A 27,526-nucleotide genomic window follows, 5' to 3' on the forward strand; every position below is an offset into this window, starting at 1 on the left:
ATCTGATTAGATTTTGGTGGTCAAGGTCACTGGGGAAACATTCAGTTGCGTAATATTCCACCAGATGCCACAGGTGTGTAGTATAGCCCTATTTTCAGACATTTTGGTTGTGTCTCAGCACGTTGAACTGCCAACTCTGCCAAATACACTACGCTCAACCTCACCACAGCACAGACTGTGGGGGTTGTAGCCTGTGTGGTAGTGAGCCTATCACTTGTCACATTAAATTGAACAAGACCTGCGGTGATTGGCTGCGAGATAAACCATACAATTGCTACTTTTTAGGTACTACTTTGTACTGGGTTATTTCGCTCACTGCCTTAAAGGTATTGAGTTCTGATACCTAGCCCTAATTTTAGCATATGTAACCATTATGAAAGAGCTGCTAGCATGATTGTACATCAAATTAATTGTTACGTAAGTCCAGGACTTTTCACCTTAAAATATGCTTTTTCCAAAGTATGTTTTTAATCTTCCCAGTGACTGTTTCATTTCAACACATCTTGTTGGTCCGTCATTAAACCGGACAGAACCAGTTATGTGGTTGGCTGATTGCAAATCACTTCACAACAAAGCAACAGCATATTACATTATCTCATTTCCGTCACTGGGGAAGTAGTGTTGTAAAATAAAAACATGCATTTTGAAATAAACTGTTGGAGTGAAATAACATGACTTATCTGGTTTACAGGCAGCTCTATGAGACGATTTAAGCACAGTGGTACTCGTGCAAAATGCTCAGGCTGTTCTCATTCCCTGTTCATATGTACTCTACGAAAAGTACTGCACTAGAATTCCTATATAACCTGCACAATCATGAGTCAGAAATTAATATATAACCCATGTATTTGTGAAGGCTGCGATCATGTGGCCAATGCACTAATGGGAGTAAAGAAGAAGGAAGTAGTCTAAAGAGTAAAAGTCCAAGTAAGACAGCAGGTTGGGGTAGTGGGCTTTGAGTTATTTCAGTCGAGAACACTTTAGTCAAAGAAAACTTTGCTTCCATTTGCAGTATTATATTTGGTGGTATTGCTCTGTTCTGGGCCTCTCTGCCTTTCCTCGGGCCTAAGAGGAAAACCTAAGGCGGAGAGGACTCACCTCTCCACCCTTCTGTGTGCCTATATAGAAAGGGCAGAGAGAGCATACCTCTCTGCCCTTCCACGTGCAAACAAGGAGAGCCTGAGGCAGAGAGCACACCTGTCTGCCCTTCCATGCGCCTACATGGAGAGCCTAAGGCAGGGAGAGCAGCAGCAAAGACCTGTTAAGTATGCAACTTTAGGTTAAGTACATTACGTGCAACCGCCATTCATGTTACCTTTCTCAAACCTAACCTACGTAACTTTGCGTAGCCATGAATCTTTTATTATATCTAACCTAAACAGTAGTGATTAATTAGATATCATACAAACCATCCAATGACAGTATGTTTAAATGCTAACTTCGGCACAAGGCAAATGTTTGTTTCATAACGTCACTGTATTTATTCACTCAGTTCTGATCCCTTTAGGCCTCCATACCTTTAGCCTGCATCACTTCACTAAAAGAGCAAATGCCCAAAAAGACTGACACAGGCAGCGTTTCTTCTTTCAAACGTGTTTTTTATTTGATAATACTGAATATTTTGTCCTTCGCCCGGACTTACACAAAGCATCAAACACATGCACAGTCCTCTATTCACACAAGGTACCCATCCCTCGTTTCTCGACACCTCTCCAAAAAGGATTAATCTCTCTCACTCTCACGTTACTCCAGCGCAAGAGGACCTTCTCATCTCGACACTACAGCTAAAGACATCGTAGACAAAGACAGCGTAAAACACACAAAAATCATGACAGGTATAATAATAACACTGAAAAAATACAAAGTAATGGAAAATGGAAAGAGTTTACTTTTAAATTATGCCTCTAATACTCCATCATATATATATTTTTTTTGTTAATGTAGCTTGAGGTGTATAAAACAGCACTGTAAACTTTGATTGAGTAACTTGCTTTCTATGACAGCGATAAAGCTTTCATTAATAACTGGAAGGAGCAGGAAAGCTAACATTAAGCGTGTAAAGACCTTATTACTCATGAAATGAACCGTCTGCAAGAATATACTGGCAAATCATGAAACTGCTGTTGGCATTTACAATCAACAGATAATACAAAGACACTGAAATAACAACCAACAAAGCTCTTTTTGTTTCTCTTTCACACATAAAATCTGCAAAAAGATCCCTTATATCCGAACGTCTCACCACGCGCCACTTTTTTTGCTTTTCTTCCATTGCAAGTATTATTTTATCTGTTATGACAAAGATAGCGAGAGTAAGTTTGTGAATACGGATCACCAAAAGCACTCAAAACAGGATAAATCTGCACCTGAGGTGGATCTGTCGGTCTGGGCGAACTATAATAACTGTCACATCAGAGTGTTCAGGCTCTTGTCTTTACTCATCCTCAAAAAGTGCAAATCTAGTTCTAATGCAGTAAATAATAATCATCAAGTAACAACAAAAGTATATGCATAGGTACTGTACAGCTACATAGTGGGGATAACAAGAGAGAGGGACGAAGACGAGATGAGGAAGAGGAATCTGGGATATTTCTGATCGGACTGTGGGGGCGGCGAGCAGGTTTAAATTTAGAGCGCTCATCTTTACACAGCATAGACTGGTCCAGTGAGGCTTGTGACAGTCACAGGCTTCAGTTAAAAATCACCACAAGAAAAGAATTTTTTTTTCCAACTAATGAAACCACAAGAGTTCAGCCATGCGAGATGACTCATGTTCTTTTTAAAGGAAACAGTTAAGCGTGTCGTGGGCGTCCAACGTCGGCAGTGGCCAAACAGCTCCCAGCAGAGCAGATGAGAAAAGCAGTAACTTATAGTGTTCGGAGAGAGAGAGAGAGAGAGAGAGAGAGCGAGACAATCATTTAAAAAAAGGCAACTTGGAATTTGGCTTTGGAATAAAAATGGAGAATGAGGTAATAAAAGTAGAAACACACGATGGGTAACGAATGATCGTCCGTAGATCGGGGGTTGATTGGTGGAGTCGGAGAGCAGAGCTGTTAAAGCGCTTTGTGGGGCAGGAAGTGCTCTGTCTCACCGAGAATTTATATCCTCCTGACGCCAGCCTCAGGAGGAAGTTACATCATCACTTGACCAGTCTATGTCTCATGATGCTATTTTGTTTTTACAGAGACGCTGCATCTGAGAACAACCTCTGAGCCTCTTCAGTTAAAGGTGAGCAATGCTGAGGCTGAAAGCGGCCTCGTGTTGCTCTCGCTGACTGAAATGCTAACGGACAACAACAAAGAGAGGCTGAAGGTTGTTTTCAGACCAGCAGGTAATTTCAGTCACATTAGCTTTGCCTTTTTTTTTATCAAAAAAAAAAAAAAAAAAATCACTTTGATCTTAAATTTCAATGGAATCGTTTACATTTATTTTCCAGCCAGGCTGTGCAGTAGGCAGTCAGGCGTGCCACGTGACTAAGGGTCGTCGGCGTCCAGGAACTCCTTCTTGGGCGATGAGACGCCGCGGTACCAGGAGCAGGAGCCATCTGCCCTCTTGATGCAGGCATAGTGGTTGGCCTGGCGTCCGTGCACCTGCTTCTCTATCATCAGGTCCGTCCACAGACACTCCTCAGGAGCAGAGATCTCGCAGGGCAAAGAGGGACAGCGCACAATCTGCGGAGACAAACAGAACAACCTCCCTGTGAGAGTCCGGTAAAGTCAAGTTATGACATCATCCATCCGTCCATTATCTGTACGAGCCCCGACAAACCAAGCTGACGGTCGACTGTTGGTCAATATTGGGCCATCGGTGAGCATCTGTTGCCCTAGTTTTTACAGTGTTTACTGCACTGCTGGCGCTAGTTGGCAGTTGTTTTTTTGTGCTGTAGCTCTGATTGAGGGTGAGAGGCTGTCAGTAAATAGTTTGTTGGGCACAGGGAAACAGAGATCTGTGTGGGTACATGAGACCCTAAAAAAGAGGGTGGATCATGGGGAGTACCACCAGTTGGTCCAGGAGCTTCTCCTCCATGATGGCTGTTTGCAGGCATATTTTAGGATGACTCAGGGGCAGTTTGACAACCTGCTGTCTATCGTCGGGCCGTATAGCTCTGGGTATCCAGCAACCGCTACCACCAGTTTCTCCTCTAGGGTTGGGTCGGTATGAGGAAAAAAAAAAAAAAGGTCCGGTTTTTGTAAAAAAAACCACATGAAGTCGGTAATACCGCAATTGACTCATTTAAAATAAAAAACAACCTTAGGACAACAGAGGGACAGTAACAAGTTGTTTCTTTTATTCCTTACAAATAAATTTTGCAGCTTGCTCAATCAGTGCAAACAAGGGTTGCCTCCTTCGTCTGGCTCAAAGCCAAAGTGTTGCCATATTGGCGCATTCCTTGATTTCGTCGAGACTAAATTGTCTGCCATTATCGACTCCCCGTCACTATTAAACAAACTCCAGGCTACAGTAGAGGCGCATGCGCACTCGCACCTCCTAGCTCAGTCCCCGCCCCGCCCCCCTCTCTCTCCTGCTTGCTGTGCGCTTGGTGAAGAGGCAGACACAGGTGCTCACAGACTCGGGCTTACTATAAGCGAAGCGGACTACGTGTAAAAATGTCCATGAAAAATCCCCGCGATGTGAAAAATACATGCCGAACAGTCTTTTGTGTGATACTGGTGCGCGGAGCGAAGTCTGTGCGGTCGTGCTTTGCGCGCACAGGGCTTGCGGACGTCCACTTTTACCGGGCGGACCTCCGCGGCGTCCGCTCCGCGTACGTTCTGCCCGAGTATGCGGTCCAGTTGGTCTCAAAAAATAAAACCCGGTCCAAGACGGAGTACCGGACCGAATTGGTATTACCGAGAACCGACCCAACCCTATTCTCCTCCATTGTTTACCAACTGTAAACTTGTTGTCATGACCACCACAGAGGGCCCGCCTCTCAAAATCATGCGATCACCAAAATGACAAAAAAAAAAGAGATGAAATTGGGCATTTGTCCACTCTAAGTTGAAGTTTTTTCAACTCGAGGAGTTCGGAGCGCTCTGGCCCCTTAGAGGATCACAACGCAAAAACTACAGGCAAAAAGCTTAATTCTCATTAAAAACAAATACAAAAAGGTGCCTCCAGCTGCTAAAACGCTCTCTGTGTGATCAGGGCCTTACTCAGTTCACAAGAAGAGAAACAAGGTATGTAAACAAACAACTAAATTCAAGAGGGTATGAGGGCGGGGCACTCACTACCTCAGGCACAAAGGCTGTGTCCTCGCCGCAGCAGCTGTGGGAGCGATTCCAACCTATGGCCCTTTGCTGCATGTCATCCCCCCTTTTTATCTTAGTTGTATGTACAGTACGTTTCTATGATGTTTGGGTTTTTTTTGCACCAGAATTGCCCTCTGGGGACATTAATTCATTCATTTTCTGTAACCGCTTATCCTGTTGGGGGTCACGGGGGGCTGGAGCCTATCCCAGCTGACAGAGGCAGGGTACACCCCGGACTATCACAGGGCTGACACATGGAGACAGACAACCATTCACACTCACATTCACACCTACGGACAATTTACAGTCACCAATTAACCTGCATGTCTTTGGACTGTGGGAGGAAGCTGGAGCACCTGGAGAAAACCCACGCACCACCGTGCCCCCTTTTATAAACTCTCAAGCGTTAATTGTTGTGCAGTAACTTTGTCAAGACAAAACACGGTCTGAAACTGGCATGATAATGATTGTCTTATTGTAGTAATGTTTTAAAAAGTATGCTTATTTGCTCTCTTGCCGAGAGGTCAATAAGAAGATGTATACTATTCTTGTGTGTTAACTAAATAAGAGACTGTTAGCTTAGCTTAGCATAAAGCCTGGAATCAGGAGGAAGCAGCTCGCCTGGCTCCATAGAAAGGTAATAAATCCATCTACCAGCACCTCTAAAGCTCATTGTTTATGGCATTATATTGTGTTTGTTCAAACTGTACAAAAAATCTAAATGTTAAAAGAACATTTAATGAGAGAAAACAGCAAATCCTCTCAGATCAGAAGCAAAAACCAACAAAAAAATCTTTATCAAAGTTTATTTTCTGTCAAATCAACTAATCCATGTTGTGGCTCATCTTGTTTGGACTGTTATGTCTGGTTTTGTACTCGGGGAGGAGGGCGGGGGCAGAGTTTATACTTAGGGAGATAAAACCATACATACACAGACTGTCCTTCACCGCCTTACCTTGCATTCACAGCCCATCTGGTAGCGCTGGCTAAGGCCCTTCTTCTGGGTGTTGCTCAAGGTGTCCCAGGGCATGATGTAATCACACAGGGTCACATGCATGCGCCCACCAGCCTCGGCCTTGCCTGCAAAAGAATGAGACGGTGATAAAAGCGCCACAGTGACAGCAAACTCAGACATGAGATCATGCATCAGTATAAAAGCTCTCAGTGGACAAAAGGTCACAAACTGTGAGCATTAGACAACACACTCACAGGTGATAAAATCTGTTAATTTTCAGACGGGTGGCTGCAGTCATCAATACACACCACATGTCCTCTGTGTGAAAAGCTGCTGTTTATGTTTCACGCACGAGTGGCACCAGTCAAAACACAAGATATTTCAACTGGAGTTTGCAGATCTGCTCCTCACCTCACCGCTATCTGTCTGCAGAGCAGCTCTGGACATGTTGGAGTCTTTACAGCCCGTCCTCGCAGACGAGGCTGACTCACGTTTCACTGAAACCCTTTCAACTGTTAACCCTTCGAACCCTGGAGGGAGGATGAATCATTTCAAAAGATGCCCCGGTCGGCAGAAAGTTAACCGTCGCTCCCACTGCTTGAGTCGTGCAGTCTGAGAGAGAGGAAACGCTGGCTTCAGCAGTTCCTCCTCTTACAACTCTCTGTAATTAGGGCCGAGTGTTTGCGGGTGCATCTCTGTCTGCGATGAGGAAACCAGAGCATGCATGACATCATGATCCTCTCTGTCTCCCCTACTCGCTGTACTATGTCTCATTCTGCTGCTTTCAGTCACAATAACAGACAGATTTAGCAAACAAAACATTAAAGGTCCAGTGTGTAGGATTTAGGAGGATATACTGGCAGAAATGGAATATAAAAACTGTGTTTTCTTTAGTGTATTATCACCTGAAAATAAGAATGGTTGTGTTTTCGTTACCACCTAGAATGAACTGTTTATATCTACATAGAGAGCAGGTCCTTCTACGGAGATTGCAATGTTAAACCGCCATGTTTCTACAGTAGCCCAGAATTGACAAACCAAACACTGGCTCTAGATAGGGACAAAGTGGTTAGCAGCCCCTCCACGCCAAAAGTGGCAGAAAAACCCATTTAAAACCCATTTAAATCTCCTGGTTTGTTAGTTTTGGAGCGGAAGAGACCTCCGCTGATAACTTGGCTCCAGGTAAAAACCTCCTGAACATCTGGATCTTGAGTTATCAGATTATAAAGGTGAGCACACATTAGCAGGTGCTAGGCTTGCAGTCCGTTTGTGACGTGACAAACAGTGCAATTTCTAAGGTGAAACAGCTTTATTCAGTGTTTTTATCAGTGTTAATCTCCTGGTCTGTTTGTTTTGGAGAGGAGGAGATCTCTACAGATATTTCGGCTTCCGGTAAAAACCTTGTGAACAATGAAAACTGAAGGACTGGGAGAAGTTTTAATCTGCAATCCTCACCTCTATACACCACTAAATCTTACACACCAGACCTTTAGAGGAATAGTTGGACATTTTTGAAAATATGTTTATTCAGAGTTAGATGAGAAGAGTGATACGACTCTCATATCGGTTTGTGAAATCTGAAGCTACAGCCAGCAGTCGTTCATCTTAGCTTAGCTTAGCACAAAGACTGAGGACGGGGAAACAGCTAGTCTGGCTCCATCCAAAGGTAACAAAATCCACCTACCAGCACCTTTAACTCTTTAATTAACACACAAGTTAATCTGAACAAAACTGAAGAGTAAAAACAAATATTTAACTTTTATGAGGAGGTTATATGCTAAACTATTTTTCAGCCAGTCACAGTAAGTAGTCAGGCACTTAACCCCCCATAAAACAGTAACACTGTCATTTTTACACTTCAGTTTTGTGCAGATAACAAAAAACGAGATAATATGTGTTAATGAGTGAGCTTTAGCAGTGCTGGGAGGAAGTTTTTGCTACCTTCAGACAAAGCAGAGCGGCTGTTTCTAGTCTTTATGCTAAGCTAAGCTAACTGGCTATAGCTTCATATTCAGCAAAAAGATATGAGAGTGGTATGGTATCAATAGTCCCATCTAAAATTCCCACTTTTTGGGTTATATTTAAGATCAACATTTCTTACTCAATTTCTTTGTATTCTTATATAAAAATCCACCATGTTTTCTTCCTGCAAACCAAAATATGATGTGTTCTTAGGTAAGCTAGAGCCAGCTTATTTCTACCAATAAAAGCATCCAGCACAAGGCTAAGATTAAGTTAGCTAGCTAGCAACAGCATGCTATGTCAGTGTGTCCCCGTTTGCCGAGAAATACTGTGCTTATAGGCCCTCTGTTCACTTTAAGGAAAGTTATATATGTGACAGCTCCAGATTATACGCAAGGCATTTTACAGTGGACGGCTTCAGCAACAACTTTTCCACTGACCAAATCAAATTCCTCCGAACTTTATATCCTGCTAGCCTATCCTGTTTCACTCAGATACACATCATAATGCTGAAGCTAGATACTCTCAAAATGCAGTTTCATCTGACTTTAAATTTGTAAAAGCAAATTTTTTGGCCACTTGGGGGCAGTAGAAACAAGCTGTAAACAACACTGTCATATTATCATCACTTCATGGTAAAAAACTGCCTATTTACTCGGAATGTACCGATCTGATCTCAAAGGTCGGGATCGGGGGTGTTTTCAAGTTGTTTTTTCACTGATAACGATCGACTATATTGAGCTAATAAGAGGATGGGATCCTTTATTTTACATCAGCTGGTGTTTTTCTACTCGCAAAGCTTGAGTGCAATGAGTGCAGCCGTCAGCTCTCCACTGCTCCTCTCCCTCTGCGCAACGCCCACAGCGAAACATTACACACCATAAATGAAAGCGAAATTCAGATTGAGACTGTTTGTTTATGTTATTTACAGGAGTTATGACACATCTATGGCACATGGTGTTTCACCGCCCTGCTCGAGGGAGAGACAGTGTAGGGCCGACGACAACCACACTCTCAAAACTCAACAAAAGCCCTGCAAGCAAAAAGCCAACAAGAGTAATAAGACTAATTTCTCAATCCGCACAGAGTAAGTCCAGATGTCGAAGGCAAACACTCAGCAGAACAAAGCTGATTCAGTTGGCAGAGGCTGCACTGAAGCAACAAACACTGGACTATACTCTATAAAAGGGACAGAGACATTGCCTCGAGACAGACACAAGGCCAAAACGATTCAAGGAAGGGTTTGTTTTGTACTGCTGTATTATCTAGGAAAAACAGAAGGATCAGGTTGGGATTTGGCATTGACAGATTCTCAACATTTAATGATTTGGATCTGGATCTGGGGCATTCCTACACTGCCATTCATTTGGAGTCGTGTTTCTGTCCACCTAATGAATCTAAATCCACTATTCACCCTCTTTTATCTCTGTTTTTGGTCTCTACCAACTCCTGAGGAAGATATCTGTCTCTTTAGCTGCTCCACTACGTCCACCAGCTTGTGTCTTACTGGGTCTGATTGGTGTTTGGTAATGAGCAGGTACAGTACAGTGAATTGTTTGGAGCTTTTTGGCTGGGAGCAGCTGCCTGCTGAAACTAAAATCCCCGCGATGAGAGTGAGGCAAAACAAAAATTGTGGCTCAGAAAACCAAAACAATGACCTGAAATTTGTTGTAAAACTCCACGGGACTGAGTCAGGTGAAAACACACTGCTGATCCATCACTTTGAGCGACCCCTCTCACATAGATGCAAAGAAAAAAAAAGATTTTAGCTGTTTTAAGATTTAGAAAATGACAAAAATGGCTTACGTAACTAAACACACTTCAGTGGATGCAGATGTAAAACGGCAGCCTTGTTGTTTAAGACTGCATCTGTGAAATTTGAACACAAGGTCATGGACACTCACCATGTCCCAACACATCCAGCCAGCTAGACAATGCTCCCTTCAGGCTTTTATCTTGTAGAGTGATATATTTTCTTTTAATCTCACGGTCATCATCACCTCGAGCAGCATGAACAAGACACACATACATTTACAACTCTGTGCTACAGCACGACAGACAAGGTCACTCCCCGTCTCCACAGGGTTTAGTCAGCAGCGTATAATTACCCATAATAACATAAACAGTTACTCCTTCTACACACAAAATGGCCCGTTAGTCTTTATCCAATGTGATGATTGTCCGCCCGGCTGTTTACACCTGGAGGTTGATATCTGATTATCTGTCTCTTTCCTGACCGTCTTGTTTTATTTTTTGTCTGTAGCTTTTATCTTAGTTTATTCATTTGTTATTATGTCTAAAAGACACATATTTTCAAGAACCATAAACTGAGAAAAGCAGAGCAAATTAACAAATATTTGGTATTTTTACTAGACAAATTACTTAAACATGTAATGCCAAGTTACTGGCAGTAGGACACAAAGGAAGAGTTCAAAACTTTGGAAAATACAGTTATTGGGGAGGAGATTGATGCCATTCTCGGGATGCTTCCAGACCTAGAGTTGTCTTGCTTTGGTCTGAATCAGGGACTAATTTTGTCACAAAGTTGTATAATTGCCTAGAGTTGGTTTGTGTTCTCACGGCAGCATTTACAAGCGGACCAGATCAACTTCCTTGTGCAAGAAAGCTGCTCTTGATTGGTCAGAATTTCCATGTGGGAAAAATCCAGGAAGCAAACAAAACCTTGAAGAAGAGTACACTTGCAAGATAAATGTGACACTTTCTAATGTCACAATGGAGGGACAACTACGCAGGTTGATTTTAGCGCTGCTCATCGTGGACTATATTGCTGTCATTGTTCATTTTAGTCAAACCATACAGTTTGAAAACGAGGCGCGGCTCCAACTAGAAAACAATGTTTTGATGCATTGGATGTGCTGAATGTGCATATTAAGGCAGTACAGGAGGAGGTGCACATTAATAATCCTCCAGGACTGTAACATGCTCATGTTTAACCCAAACAATGTGTCATGTGACTGCAGTTGGTTCACATCCAGGTCGCAACACGTTCTCACCACAAACGAACCACACCAGAGTTCGTTTGTAACCGGACTGAGACCACCTCTTCAAGAAGGTCTCAGTCTGGTTGTTTTGGTGCACACCTGAGTGTGATTGAACTTCGGGGGCAAACGAACTTGAGTTTGATTGAACTAAACTAAACAGGGCAGGTGTGAAAGCACCCTACTGTACGCTGTTTGGAGCTACAGCCAGTAAAGCCGGTTAGCTTAGCATAAAGAATGGAAACAGGGGGAGACAGTTAGCCTGGCTATGTCTAAAGGTAATCCACCTTCCAGAGTCTCTAAAGCTCTTCAGTTAACACATTATATCCTACCAGTTCCACAACATGTCCTTTTTTCACACTTCTGTTTTCGCATGGATTAAAGAAATGCACAAAAATCCACAAAACAAACCATGCGTAAAATCCCGTAACACACACCTGAGATCAAGTACTCCTTCTTGCCGTTGGCATCCAGGGTAACGCCACAGACAGCGGACACAGGAGCAGTGAAGACAGCCTCGATGTCCTCGTTAGGACCCTTGAACATCTGGAACAAAACCACAGAGAGGGGGGTCAGAGGTCAAAGTCTGAGCAACAATAGGTAGGCATGAGGGCTGAAAAACTTTTGGTTGATTGGTCGATTGGTTGGTCGTAATGTTCTTGTTCAACCAAAGCCTCACTGGTTGGACAGTCGCCGTGTTACTTTAATAAGACTGTGTTTAATAAAGCGTTTCTTTTCCTAGCTGGAAACAGTGTTTGTTATTGTTCAATCTGTTTTTGTTCAGGTACAATTTCAGGAAACCAAGATTGTCTTTGGTTGAATACAGCCCTAACAGGGACTATTCAGCTGTCACTTTTGGCCGTGTCAATTTGTGCTTCTGTTATCAGTTCAGACGCGCGGTGCCAAGCCAAGCTGCTACTGCTTCTCTGGAGTAGGTCCAAAAGCCGGGCCGCCCGCCCACCTTCAAGCAGGTAGTGGTGGCGTCTCTCCGACTGCAGCCAACCCCCGACCACCTCATTTATCCCACTCAAACAAGTCATTTGTGTTGTGAGATTCTCCTCACCTCTGTCTGCAGGAGACCAGAGAGAAAGGCGTTTTTCAAAGTCTCTGTGTGTTCAGCTCTCAGTACTTTTGTAGCTTCCAACTGAATCTCTGGGGATTGGAGTTTAGTTTCTCTACTGTGTTTCTGTTTTTACTTTACATATCTGCTTCATTTTACTGTTTCATGTTCCCTATCAGTGGTATCAGAAGCTGTGTGAAGTTGCTGTTTGAAAACTCAACATTTCCGTATTTTGCTGCTTCACAATAAAAGTTTTTACATAACAAAATAACAGGGAACTTTTATTGTGAAGAATCTACAGGAAATTAAATGTGTTTATCACTGAATTACCAACCAAGCCCATGACTGTCACAAAAAAGGGGTAGTAGGCATCTGGTGGATACTCTGTCAAGCTGAGGATTGAAAGTTGATCAGTCGTCCTCTTACCTTGATCTGTTTGACCTCATACTGGATCCTCTTGATTGGGTTCCCATAGATATCATTCCCAGAATCCACCTCTCTCTCTCCCACCACCTTTGCTCGAATCACTGTTGGGGAAACAGAACGTGGCGTCAGATCATATGGTGTTACATAATCCTACCATCAAAAGAGATGCAAATACAACCCAGTCTCATTCCAAAGTCGTCCAAATCTGGCATTTCGGCATGATACGTGGCCGGTTGCTGTTATAGTTTAACGGCACACGGCATCAGGGGAAAATGCGGTGGGACAAGGACGAAAGTTAAGGCAGCGAAAGTCCCAAGTAGGGCAGGGGGTGGAGGATGGGTCCAACAAACACTGACTTTCACCCAGGAGAGCAGCGTTCCTGTCCAGTAAGATTCCAAAGCCAAACCCTGTTCTTTTTTTCCTAAACCCAACCATGTGCTTTTGTTGTTCAATTCGTGGTGTTGTACTGACGTAGTGAGTTTATTTTGAAAGAGACTGTATGTAAACGTTAAATTTCCTGTGAAAACAGAAGTGTATTTTGAAAGAAGATAATGCATGTAACAAGCAGAACTTGACACACCGTCCCAGAACGTCAACAACCAACACACCCAGGGTGCCTTACATGCCATATGTAGATGTGAGAGTCCATGACCAAACGTCAATATGTGACATGGACGGAGTGAGAATGTGTTGGCAAACAACACAAAACCATTTCCAATAAAAGGATGCAGAGAGACTGCTGCTGTAAGCAAACAGATATGTGAACAAGGTATTCTTGTACTGTGGACCAAGGCTGTTGATGTGAAAAGACTAAAGCCTGAATGATATTAGCTCACTGCAGATACATTGATACCAGCATATATGTAAGTTCAGAAATGACAAGTACAGATATGCCAAAGATATGTTTTGAAACACTGACAGCAGTTTATATTTTATTGGTAATCTCATCAGAATAATGTCTGTTAACTGTCCCATGATCAAAGCTGGTAGATAAGGGAGATGGTGCCTTTGCGGTAGCTCTCAATCAAATGCTCCCCCTCTACTGACACCTTTTAATATGTTTTTAATATGTTTAGTATGCTAATATTTTCCAATCTTTTTACGTATGTAATTGTTCTGGTTTATATTTGTGTACATGCAGGGTTTTCCCTGCCTATCTATGACAAAGGTGGGCCAGTACCTGACAGTAATATTCTCAGCTGTCAGGATGTGCCTGCTTTAAAGGGTACATATAATCAGAGGGCTGAAAATCACAGGACATGTCTGTTCTGATTATAAAAGTCAGCAGTGTAAAGCTCAAGCATGTGGGGGCCTCCTTTTATATTCAGTGTTTCCCATACATTGATGAGACTATGGTGGCCCGCCATAGTCTAATTTGCCATAGTGTCCAAAAATCGGCCAGATATAAAATGCCTCTGGTAAATGAACGTCACCCTGTAGCGCACCGGCTGGAGCGCCTACTATGAATTCTTGAGCATGGCCCCTACCTCCCATAGTCACCAAAAATCTAGTCTGGCCACCAGACAATCAGAGATCTCCACCTTCTGATAGTCTGAGGACACTTCTTTCTAAAGTGTGTTTAACACACCGGCAAAAACGGCCGGCAACAAAGCAACGCCTCTTGCATTTTTGAAAAGGACAGATCCTCCTGGAAATGTGCGCTCCCCCTTTTCTCGTCCGCAAGGAAACAAACACACAGAGAGCTTGAAAATAGATGCCCAGAGATTTAACTCCGTTTTATCAAACGTGTGCTCAGTCCACAAGAAATGTGGAAATGAAGGACTTACAGTGACTTTGTTTAAAACTTTTAACGCAGTCGGACTATGTTTACGAGCACAAGAGTTCAGCGAGCCACCGAAGGACCACCCTGCGGATTTACTATTGGTTCTGCAACGAAGGGAGTTTTTTTAAACTCTGAAATTGTATCCGCCCATCTAAACACAAAATCAGGGAGAAAGACATCAGTCTTTAGTTAAGCAAAGCGTCTAAAGACTGACTTGTGAGTCTACCAAAAATCCTGTGGGGAAACACTGATATTTAATAGAGGGGGGACCGTATCTAAAAGTACAGCTGTCAAGATGCCCCCCGCCACAGGCCTTTGCCACCTTGGTCTTGAAAAACCCCTGGGAAAACCCTGACATGTTAGAGGCCGTACACATGCAGCGTTTTTGTGCTCTCAAATTCTTTGTTTTCAATGTAGATGTGTGGCAGGTGCACTCAAACACCAAGTGATTATGGATTATAATGTAAAATGATCAAAATGTAAAACAACTGTTGACTATATTTTAGAGTATAATGTATCTAATTATCAATTAATTTATTTCCTTTCTTGGTACAGTTGATATTCTGGGGTATCATTGAGTTGATAAAGGATCAGCAAAAATAAGCCTGAGGCTTTAATCTGTTCCTTTTCCGGTTACTGACTGTGAAAAAATCTGTGTGAAATAATAATTTGTTTTTCCAGATGTATGTAACCGAAATAAAATTATTCATTTATTCATAATAAACTAAATAATAATAAAAACAAAACTAGCGTCTTTAATCTTCACCTGAAGTCTTCTTACAACTCATTTTTGTTTTTAAGCATTCATTTAAACAACAGATAAAAAATATAAAATGATAAGATATTTAGGGATGCATCAAATGATTTCAGACAAAATCGTTCGGGCCACAAAGTACAAGATAACAGTGAAAAAATGCATTTCACACATCCCACGGTGACGTCTTCAAACGCCTTGTTTTGTCTGACCAACAAAGACAGTTTACAGCGATATGAAATAGAGAAAAGCAGTAAATTCTCACGTTGGAGAAACTGATACCGCAGAATATTTGGCATTTTCTCCCTGAAAAATGAATGAACTGATGACATTCTTGTTCACCACATCTCAGGCCAATGCGAGGGCAGATGTATGAGAACCAAAACAACCTCCACAACCGCCCGAAGTCTCATGTGCACATACCACATTAAGATCGACAGCAGCCCAGTCAATGAAAACCCAACTAAGGGTTCCCATTAGGTCCAAAACTGCATGAGGGCCAGACACATAAACTGACTTGGCCTGCAGCACGGAGCTTCCTACTTCCAAACATGACCAGGAAACTGTCAAAGGAGCGGCGTTAAGGAATAGGAGTTCAACTTGAAAGCTGATATGCAGAGAGAGGGAGAGCGGGCCAGAGGCATGTTTCTCACCGTGTGTGTGTGTGTGTGTGTGTGTGTGTAAGTGTGTGTTTTAATAGCCTGACTGACTACATCAAGCTTCAGCTATGCTTAGGGCATTTATTCAGAATGGAAAATATGAGCAATAGAGAGAGAAAAAAAAACAAAAAAAAAAAAACATAAAATAAGCAGCAACAGCGGACACGTACACATAGATAAACACACACACACACACACACACACACACACACACACACACACACACAGACACACACACACACTCAGTTGACTGCTGTTGCTCTAACACCCTTGGGTTCAGTTTATGACTTGGAGCAGACACAAATATGGGGGTTCATGGCTCCTAGAGTTAATAACGTCTCTCACTCTTCTGCTCCATCTCTCGTTACTTCCTCTACCCCTTCTTCACCGCCCCCCCCCCCCCCCCCCTTTTGTCCAAGATGATTTTCTGCACATGTAACCACGACAGCCACCATTAATCATCTGCTCTATAAAATGTCAGAATAGTGAAAAATTTATCACGTTTTCCCAGAGCCAAAGGTGACGTCTTCAAATGGTTCGTTTTGTCCGCCAACAAACTAAAACCTAAAATCATTTCATCACACGATGGCGTGAAACAGAAAATCGCAGTAAATCCTCAGACTTGAGAGAAACACATCTAGTAAATGTTTGGGATTTGTGTTTCAAAGCTACTGTGAAAGTTGTTGATTATTTTCTGACGGGGGAGCATGGTGCCATCCTGTTGCACCGAGGTTCAGTATTATCAAGCTTTCTGTAGTAAACAGTTGTGTAGCAGAGGTGGTGAATCCATCCACATCCCGACACATCTCATCCTCTGATACTTTAAACCAGCAGACGACTGCCTCAAAGTTACCATTCATTAGTATGTGGCATTTGCTTCTGTTCTTTTTAGGTTTTAGGTTTTAATGTTAGTGGAGCTGGACGACATTTAAGATGAAACACTGCAGAAAAGTCTGAATTTGATGACATTTAAATGCAGTATTGTAACTGAAGTCTTAACTGAATCCACTGATGTCTATGGGGGATTTATACTTGTGGGGTGTTGCGTCTGTGTCACTCTGCAGTTACACCTCCAAAACACAGGCGGAGGTTTCTGTGAAGAGCTGTAAAGTTTAGTTGATTCAAAACACACATTAAACACACATTAAACATGGCTTAATAGAGACAATTTCAAACACAAGTACACAAATCAGAAGAACACTTGTCTTTATCTGGACACATTTCCCCCACAAATACAACATGCTAACATTATTAGCACAAGCCTATGGCATTTTACATTGTATAAATTAGCCTAGCGACAGGCAGAGATTTCCTCTTCTCATATTAGGGACAACAGCAACATTTAACAAAAGGTAATGTTACAAAATTCGGCTCCATCACAACTCACAAGGTTCACTGACAAAACAACTGTCTTATACTAAACATGTTTTCCAGACAAACAGAACGTGCTAACGTTATTAGCACAAGCCTATGGCATTTTACACTGTATAAATTAGCCTAGCCACCAGCAGAGATTTCCTCTGCTCATATGAAGCCAGGATAAATCATACACAAGACTTAAAATGCTATTTTTGTAGAGGCTTTATTGTCTTCACAATTTATTGTTTCTTATCTGTGAAATTAAAGAAAATGATAGTAATTTCTGAGGAGGTGCACGTCAGCCTACTGCATAAACACTTCAGCCCCTTTTTACACTGCCTGTTCAAGGCAATAATATCATGCCCTTATGCCGCCTCGCTGTGCTGTATATAAAGGTACGATCTCGGAGTGGTGGGACCGAGTTGTCTCGCCTTTAATCCTCCACAGGAAGTAGTAACAGCATCAAAACTGTGTCTATATAAACGTGACAGTCTGTGGGACAGGATCAGGTGTGACGTTTTGAGGACGTGTTACGCGTGTAACACACTGTGGGGGATTAAAGAAGTAGCTGTTATCAGTTAGGGGCTAACTCAATGAACGGAGATGATGTTTTGAATAAAATCCCGTGGCTTGAATATTGAGCAGACAAATCTGATATGGCTGACATAATTCCCAGGTACAGCCCTAGTATACTGTGTCTCCAGCGAAAATGGGGCATAATAAAAAAATGTGAGCAGAGTCTCTGCAGATAAATACACCACCACACACTTCTAGTGGGTTGTAAGTAATGACTGAGGGGGATTACTTTTTGTATGTCTATACAGTTCAGGAAAATCCTGCATCTTTAAGTAACAAATATTCAAAGTAACTTCATGTTTAAGTTGATATCTAAATAACAGGTTTTGCCAGACAGTTTACATATTCATAATTTGGATGAATGACTTCCGGAATGTTTGACTTGTTGCTAAAAAATAGGAAGGAGAAAGAGATTTGTTGATTGGGACATTAATCAACTTGGATTCGGGCTATCAGCACAGAAGTCATTCATTTCCAGAGAAACTAATACTTGTTTCTTCCCAAGCAAACTTCTGCATTTCAGTTCCACTCTGATGTTTATGCTAATATACAGCAGCAGCCAGAGTACACACGTAAACACACACACACACACACACACACACACACACACACAGCAGTATACCTGGCTGGCACTCTCTCCTGCATTCCTCTCAGTTTTTCCGCTCTCATTTCCTGACCTCATTCTGAGCCACAAACTAATGAGCAAAGAATCAGCAGCAGGACACAATAGTGAGGGGAAATTAACCCCCTTGTTCACAACACATTGCTGTTCTGGGAGCGAATCTGTCTACCTTGGTGTTGCAGACATGTTTACTTCTCAGTTTCCCCCCCTGCAATAAAGCCAGAGCACATCATCCTGTGCAGTCTAAACAGCATGTTGCGGAGGCGGCAGACTTCACAGCGTGATGCTAAAACAGCACGACTACCGGGAGGCCTGCAGGCGGCCGTGCTTCACCGCAGATTGATCCCAAAGTCACATGATCAGCAGCAGTCAATCAGCAGCCAGGAGCCCCCTCCATAAACCACCAACTGACCCACATTTTTACCGCTCCCCTACACCCCCCCGCGCCCCGACCAGGACCGCGTTTAATGACTTATACATGCGTATCAGTTGCACTACGCAATGTTTTCCATGCAAACCCTGTACGCCACATCCTAAGTGCCCCCCCATTCGATCCCACCGCATGACTATCCATTTCTTTTCTCATACTCCAGTGACCACCAAATCATCCCTGACTTTCCTGATGTGGTTTGTCCAGCTCCAGACGTATGTGGGCCTTCTGTTTGACCAGAGACGAACCGCCCTCAAACACATTTCAGACGACCTTGTGACCTCTGAACACAACTGAGCGAAGGCCTCTGCGGCAAAGATGAAAGCTCTGCTTCACTTTCTGCGGTGATACAGCATCAGGTCAACACATTAACAGGACAGCATCGAGGAATATTGGCTTCATGTGCTCCTGTGCACATCTGCTTCAGAGTTTTCTTTATTCAGACCCTAAAGCAGGATTTAGCCTATACTTTTGCATTGTTTGACACTGTACCTACGGTATAGATGCATACCCTACGCTGACGTGCACCTCCCTAGAAATGTAACTACATGTCAGGTGCACAGACCTCCTGTCTATTTCTGTAAGCTGAAACAATTTCCCTCAGTGGAAACAAAGCTTTTATTTACTTTAATTTCACAGATAAGAAACAATAAATTGTGAAGATTATAAAGCCCCAACACAATACTGTTGTAACTCGAGTGTGATTTATCCTGGCTTCATATGAGCAGAGGAAAGTCTGCTAGATGCTAGGCTAATTTATGTAATGTAAAATATCATAGGCTTATGCTATTAACGCTAGCAGGGTGTATTTGGGTGGAAAGCGTGACTAGCAAAAGACACTTGTTTTGTCTGTGAACCTTGTGAGTAGGGCTGGTCGATACGTTCTTATATTGCGTTATTTTCAGGCTATATCTGGATACACCATATATATCTCCATATTTTAAAATCTCATCAATGCTAGGACTGGAAGACAAAATCAAACATAACAACATTTCTGACCAAATACCGTCTCTGATGCGACAAGGTTGTAAGGATGACTATTTTATATTACCAAATTGAGATTTGTAATCAATAATCATCAATAATGTGAATATAACAGCTAAATGGGTTAAGGCAAGCGTTTACACAAATAGAATAGTCTGGTATGTTGTAGGGCTGAGTGATATGGACAAAAATTCTTATCTTGGTATTTACAGGCTGGCTGGCAATATACAATATACAGTACAGGCCAAAAGTTTGGACACACCTTCTCATTCAATGCGTTTTCTTTATTTTCATGACTATTTACATTGTAGATTCTCACTGAAGGCATCAAAACTATGAATGAACACATGTGGAGTTATGTACTTAACAAAAAAAGGTGAAATAACTGAAAACATGTTTTATATTCTAGTTTCTTCAAAATAGCCACCCTTTGCTCTGATTACTGCTTTGCACACTCTTGGCATTCTCTCCATGAGCTTCAAGAGGTAGTCACCTGAAATGGTTTCCACTTCACAGGTGTGCCTTATCAGGGTTAATTAGTGGAATTTCTTGCTTTATCAATGGGGTTGGGACCATCAGTTGTGTTGTGCAGAAGTCAGGTTAATACACAGCCGACAGCCCTATTGGACAACTGTTAAAATTCATATTATGGCAAGAACCAATCAGCTAACTAAAGAAAAACCAGTGGCCATCATTACTTTAAGAAATGAAGGTCAGTCAGTCCGGAAAATTGCAAAAACTTTAAATGTGTCCCCAAGTGGAGTCGCAAAAACCATCAAGCGCTACAACGAAACTGGCACACATGAGGACCGACCCAGGAAAGGAAGACCAAGAGTCACCTCTGCTTCTGAGGATAAGTTCATCCGAGTCACCAGCCTCAGAAATGGCAAGTTAACAGCAGCTCAGATCAGAGACCAGATGAATGCCACACAGAGTTCTAGCAGCAGACCCATCTCTAGAACAACTGTTAAGAGGAGACTGCGCCAATCAGGCCTTCATGGTCAAATAGCTGCTAGGAAACCACTGCTAAGGAGAGGCAACAAGCAGAAGAGATTTGTTTGGGCCAAGAAACACAAGGAATGGACATTAGACCAGTGGAAATCTGTGCTTTGGTCTGATGAGTCCAAATTTGAGATCTTTGGTTCCAACCGCCGTGTCTTTGTGAGACGCAGAAAAGGTGAACGGATGGATTCCACATGCCTGGTTCCCACTGTGAAGCATGGAGGAGGAGGTGTGATGGTGTGGGGGTGTTTTGCTGGTGACACTGTTGGGGATTTATTCAAAATTGAAGGCACACTGAACCAGCATGGCTACCACAGCATCCTGCAGCGACATGCCATCCCATCCGGTTTGCGTTTAGTTGGACAATCATTTATTTTTCAACAGGACAATGACCCCAAACACACCTCCAGGCTGTGTAAGGGCTATTTGACCAAGAAGGAGAGTGATGGAGTGCTGCGGCAGATGACCTGGCCTCCACAGTCACCGGACCTGAACCCAATCCAGATGGTTTGGGGTGAGCTGGACCGCAGAGTGAAGGCAAAGGGGCCAACAAGTGCTAAACACCTCTGGGAACTCCTTCAAGACTGTTGGGAAACCATTTTAGGTGACTACCTCTTGAAGCTCATGGAGAGAATGCCAAGAGTGTGCAAAGCAGTAATCAGAGCAAAGGGTGGCTATTTTGAAGAAACTAGAATATAAAACATGTTTTCAGTTATTTCACCTTTTTTTGTTAAGTACATAACTCCACATGTGTTCATTCATAGTTTTGATGCCTTCAGTGAGAATCTACAATGTAAATAGTCATGAAAATAAAGAAAACGCATTGAATGAGAAGGTGTGTCCAAACTTTTGGCCTGTACTGTATATCTCAGTATTTTCTATGAGGAGCGTAAACACACATTAAACACACATTAAACATGGCTTAATAGAGACAGTTTCAAACACAAGTACACAAATCAGCTTCACTATAACTCACAGCATTCACAGACAAACACTTGTCTTTATCTGGACACATTTTCCCCACAAATACAACATGCTAACATTATTAGCACAAGTCTATGGCATTTTACATTGTATAAATTAGCCTAGCAGCTAGCAGACTTTTCCTCTACTCATATAAAACCAGGGACAACAGCAACACTTAACAAAGGTAACGTTACAAAATTCGGCTCCATTACAACTCACAAGGTTCACTGACAAAACAACTGGCTTATACTAAACATGTTTTCCAAACAAATACAACATGCTAACAATATTAGCACAAGCCTATGGCATTTTACATTGTATAAATTAGCCTAGCGACGAGCGGAGATTTCCTCTGCTCATATGAAGCCAGGATGAATCACACACACAAGACTTAAAATGCTATTCTGTTACCGTGACATGTAGTTGCATTTCTGGGGAGGTGCATGTCAGGCTATGGCTCTAAAAAATGCTGGAGAACTTGTGAGTGAGTGAGTGGGGCGGAGCTGTGCGGAGAGTGTGAAAGAGGAGAGATGCACACTGGTGTGCGTCATGTAAAGCAACTTGACCCAATATCGACAGAAACAGTGTCTAAATTTCTATCTTGCTTTAAAATATATCAATATATTGCACATAATGGCCTTATCGCCCAGCCCTAATATGTTGATACATTTACAACACTTTACTGTAATACAGCCTTTAAAAAGACGAAAAAAACACTGTTTATGCCATATCACGATACAAGTATATCCAAAATCTAAGACGATATATAGTCTCATATCTCGATAACCATATAATAACTTCATATTGCCCAGCCCTGCCTGTGAGGTATAATGGAGCCAAATTGTGTTTGCTAATGTTGCTATTAAGTCCATGTTTAATGTGTGTTTAATGTGTGTTTTGAATCAACTAAACTTTACAGCACTTCACAGAAACTCCACCGCCAACTAGTGTTTTAGAGGTGTAACTGCAGAGTGACAGACACACCACTGCACACATTTAAATGCTCACAATGGTGTAGGTCACTTGCGTAGGCCATGGCAAACAGGCTCTGCGTAGAGCTGACGCACAATGATAAATTAGCCTGAACTTGTTTTGTCCAAAAACAGTCCAAAATACAAAAAATATTCAATCTGAAATTACATAAAATAGAGCTGCGTGATATGGAAAAAATCAAATATCACAATGTTCTAAACTAAATACCTTGATATTGATATTGTGACTATATTGTTGGGTCAGGGTTCAAAATTAGCACCAATCACAGGCCAAGTACTGGTGAAATATGAGGCTGATGTGTTTCACTCACCAGCCACAAAACAAAAGTGATCTACTGAGAGGTGGGTAAAATTTGAACATTCAGCAGCCATTTGGCCAAAAATGTTAATACAGCACCCTCCGTAGGGTCTACTGCTTTCACTAAATATTTACACAATGACATTTTTGATAAATAATCATCAGTAATGTGGATATAATGATGGAGTGGGGGCCTGTGGCATAGGTAGTATAGGCGAATGCTACGGGAGGTGTCATCCATCAGGAGCATGAAAAAGACCATGAAAATAATAACAACTCTGTGTTTAAATCAGCAGGAGGAGAGCCAGTAATAGTTGCCTCTAAGCAGCCAGTGGCCGCTACCAACATCTTGCAGAGGTTACATTGACTTACACTGTGATGCGTTCAAGCTCTATTCAGTAAAAATGAGTATTGGGCGAAGGTGAATTATAAAGTTCTCATGATGTGTTCAATGTAATCTTGTAAAATGTATCTTTTGTTGAGAAACTTGAATAAATCCAGCTGTTTGAGGGGGAAATCTGTTTTTGTTTTCACAGCACTATAAAATAGATATTAAAGAAGACATTATGATGTATCATATATAGCGAAAAGGCTTTTAGCTTATTTTCTAAAGATGTTTTACATGTGAAAGATGGTAATATTAAAGGTTGTTTCATAAATGTCTATTAGTTGAATTTGTGCTCATTCAAAGGTAGTGTAATGACGGACTGAATGACTTTAAAAGTGTTCATTTATTTTTTATAGTGATGATTTCTGTGATTCCCTAAAGCAAAAGAAAAACAAATAATAACAAGAAAACAACAATGACTCATCAAGGGCACCAAATGTGCTAGGGCTAGCACTGGTAAAAGCAAATAACAGAGCAGTGAGAACAATCTGGTAAATCCAGAAAACGATATCACTTTCCTGTGATCCAGCCTTTAAAACCAGGAGAACAGTCTGAGAAGATATGTAGTCAAATTATGATATCAATATAATATCAATATATCACCCAGCCTTAAAATAAAACAGAGAAAAGCAGTAAATCCTCACATTTGAGATGCTGGCAGTTTTGATCAGCCAATATAATACTTAAAGCAGCATGAATTTGATTTCTGGGGGGCAGCTGATTAAGATATAAACACAACAGACTTATCATCACCTCCAAAATGATATGGCGAAGAACTAGCATTATTATTCCTTTGATGTAGGGATGTGCCATGTCATCGCGTTCACGATAATGCCGGTTTATTTTTTAAAATCATATGAAAAAAATCATGTCATGATACTCTTAAATTAATATTCTTATTTATTTTTTTTACTAATTTGTCATATCGTCCAGAACATCGCTATCGCAAAAATACCCTGAAATATTATGATATTATTTTAGAGCCATATCGCCCACCCCTAGTTTTGCCGTCTTGATGAACATAATTTCAATATTCACTCTTTTGTGACTCTGTTTTTGGTCTCCACCAGCTCCTGGGGGAAATATCTGTCTCTCCAGCTGCTAAACGCTCCTCTATGTTCAGCAGGTTGTCTCTAACTGCGTCTGTCTGCTGTTTGGTGCTGAGCAGGTCGTGTGCAGTGAGTTTTTGGAGCGTTTTCCACTGACAACAGCTGCCTGCTGCTGGAAACAATGTTGATTGAGAGCAGTGAGACTGAACCAAAATGTGGGCCAGAAAACCAAAACAATGAGCTGAAACGTCAGTGAGTGCACTGTCATGTCTATTTTGTCTGCTGTCTCTAATGATTAACTTTAAAATACTTTTTGCCTCAGTGCAGATGTTTGTGATGACTTTGCGAACCATATTTGAGCCATACTTGTGTAGAAAAACGTGCACGGTAACACAATTCAAATTCAAACAATATCATCCAGTTGCTTCAGTTTTAAATAAGAGTTCAGCAGAGCAGCTTGTGGTGCCTGTTAATACCATTTCATGACTATATTTCTATAAAAGGAGACACACAGCGTCAGTGTGTTGTTGCATGTCCACTCCTGCAGACAGCAGGGTGACTCTGGTCTTCCACAACGCCCAGCCTCCGGACAGTCTGACTGGGCAGGGCTGCCGGGGAAGTTCCCCTTTGTGGGCAACAGATTTATATGAAAAGAGGATGTTTGTCTCTCTGCACATCTACGTGTGTGTGTGTGTGTGTGTGTGAGTGTGTGTGATTGTGCGGTAGGTGCATGACACTGCTACATTTTAATGGCTTGTGGTCTTAACATAGAGCATCATTTAGCATGAAAACAGAAGGTGACACACAAACACACACGCCGCTGATTGCTGCATGTACAGTATGTGTGTGAACACGCAACGAGTGGGATCCAGTTTCACCAAAACAAATATCAAATTGTCCGACCACAGAGTCACTCTGTTGTTGCCTACGTGCACATTCTGGGCAACCAGACAACCAACTCTATTCTGATTCCCTGCTCTTTGTGAGCCTGTGAAACCCATCCCACCCCTGCGTCTCCCCCAGCTGCAGGCCTGCCTGTGCAGAGTCTTATCTGGGTGTTTCTCCCAGCAGATTTTTTTCAGATGCACCAAAACCACGGTTTCATCCTCAGGTCCACCCTGAAACCACTGCCGGACAATAACATCGGCCATCGTGCCTCTAACACGCAGCCTCCCTCCTCTGACTTGACTCATCGACCCTTTAAAAACAACACGAGCACACAAAACACAAATACACCCCTGCTGTGAGACATCCTGTCTCTGAATCCTGCCAGCTCAGCGAGAGATTGAGTCACACCTGAAAATAGAGATGTCATTTTGCAATGAGGAATATCCACACACACACACACACACACACACCCATGCATGTGGAAATGTGTGTGGATAAGGAGTCGAGTGGAGGAAGAGCCAAAGTAGTGTGGTCTCAGAGTTCTCAGGGATACCAGGCATATTTTCACTTGGACTGTGACTTTTACAGCTTTTTTCTTCCTAAAACACCCTGAACTGACAGCCAGATGTCATCTGTAGTGTGTGTGTGCATGTGTGTGTGTGTGAGCGTCCACCATGCATGGCAGCAGGCCTGCAGTTGTGTATGTGTGTGTCCCTGTGTTACACCGGAGCAAAGTTGGGGAAAACCCCAGCAGCATTCCTGTAATTCCTCCCAGCACCACCCCTCGCAGGAAGAAACAGGGCCGGAATGGAAATTACAAAAAAAAATAAAAAGAAGAAGAGGAAAGCTCACCGTGTGACATATTCTGTGGTTTAGATTCAAACCCCCCCCACCGCCACCACCCACCCCCTTAAAAATATTTCTCCTCACATTCTCCATCCCTTGTCCTCCTCTCTGCTCTTTCCCTCCTTGTCTCTTTCCCTCTCTTGTGCCACGTTGCCCTGCAGAAGCTTTGTCCCGGAGCAGCCGAGGGGTGAAACTGCACTCTGCCCCGGACCTGAGACATTATGTAAGGTGATGGAGCCACAATCCTTCCTGTGTGTTACACTGACACACACAAACACACACAGCACCTACACCCTGACACACAACAATCTAGTGCTCTCAGAGTGTGTGTTGGAGTGACGTATTGAAATATCACAATGACATCAGAGCAGATAATCAAGATAAAGTTCATCATTGTATCAATAGCTGCACTTTGACTCATTACTGTGATGCTTAACTTCAAAATAAGCGTGTGTGTGTGTGTATGTGTGTGTGTGTGTGTGTGGGTGCGTGTGTCCCTTCATAACAAGCCTCCATGACACACAAACACTATATTTTATTAATCCTGTGCTTCCCAAATGGCCACTTTAATATCTTAGAGGTGTGTTGTTGTCAACATGACGTGATAAATGATGACACCGGGGATGTGCGTGTGTGCAGTCTGGATGCAGTGCACACAGTCGGGCCATGGCCTTGAGGACCCTCCACCTCCACCTCCAGCGGTTTCCAGCAGCTTCTGTGAGCCCATTCTGCGCGCACCAGAGCGGCTGAAGCTCCCGGTATGTGCGCAGGAGCCTGGTGCAACATGAGCTAGGTAAACAACAACAACAACAATACTAACAACAGTCCCCCCCCCCCCCCCCCCCCCTCCTCCTCCTCCTCCTCCTCCGCCCCGGTGCTGCACTCACCTACATCGGCGTTGCAGAACGCCTGTTGCGGATGTACCGGAGCGCAGCTGCAAGCTTCCGCGAGCTCCTCCGCCCGCCACAGGACCAGCAGCGCGAGCGTGCAAAGGATGCCGTTAACGGACAACGGCATTTTCATAAACAGTGATGCGACGGTTTTTCTTTCAGCCTCTTCGTGTGCTGCGCAGATGCGTCGCGGTGTAGATCCAGCGGCAGACAGCGGCGTCCCCCCTCCGCGTCCTTCTTCTCTAACCGACGGGTAAACAACACCGGGCGGTCTGCTCGTTCAGCTCCGGTATGACGGTGACGATAACGGTGGCTCCTGGAGGTGTCTCGTCTGGTGACTGCAGCTGTCTGTCTTTAGGGAGTGTTTTCGTTTCTAGGATCGAGGC

The 27,526-nt window shown here is 42.8% G+C and overlaps 1 protein-coding gene across 1 annotated transcript; it reads right to left on the reverse strand.

The window, feature by feature from the left end:
* Positions 1-1,577: 1,577 nt before the first annotated feature.
* timp2a (TIMP metallopeptidase inhibitor 2a) lies at positions 1,578-27,526 on the reverse strand. Its single transcript, XM_033612191.2, has 5 exons — positions 27,138-27,526; positions 12,655-12,755; positions 11,606-11,714; positions 6,208-6,332; positions 1,578-3,671 (listed from the first exon to the last, which is right to left on the reverse strand). The coding sequence occupies exons 1-5, from the start codon at positions 27,271-27,273 to the stop codon at positions 3,474-3,476; spliced, it is 669 nt and encodes a 222-aa protein (XP_033468082.2). The 5' UTR covers positions 27,274-27,526; the 3' UTR covers positions 1,578-3,473.

The sequence above is a fragment of the Epinephelus lanceolatus genome, chromosome 21, assembly GCF_041903045.1.
Source record: "Epinephelus lanceolatus isolate andai-2023 chromosome 21, ASM4190304v1, whole genome shotgun sequence".
Taxonomy (NCBI): Eukaryota; Metazoa; Chordata; class Actinopteri; order Perciformes; family Serranidae; genus Epinephelus; species Epinephelus lanceolatus.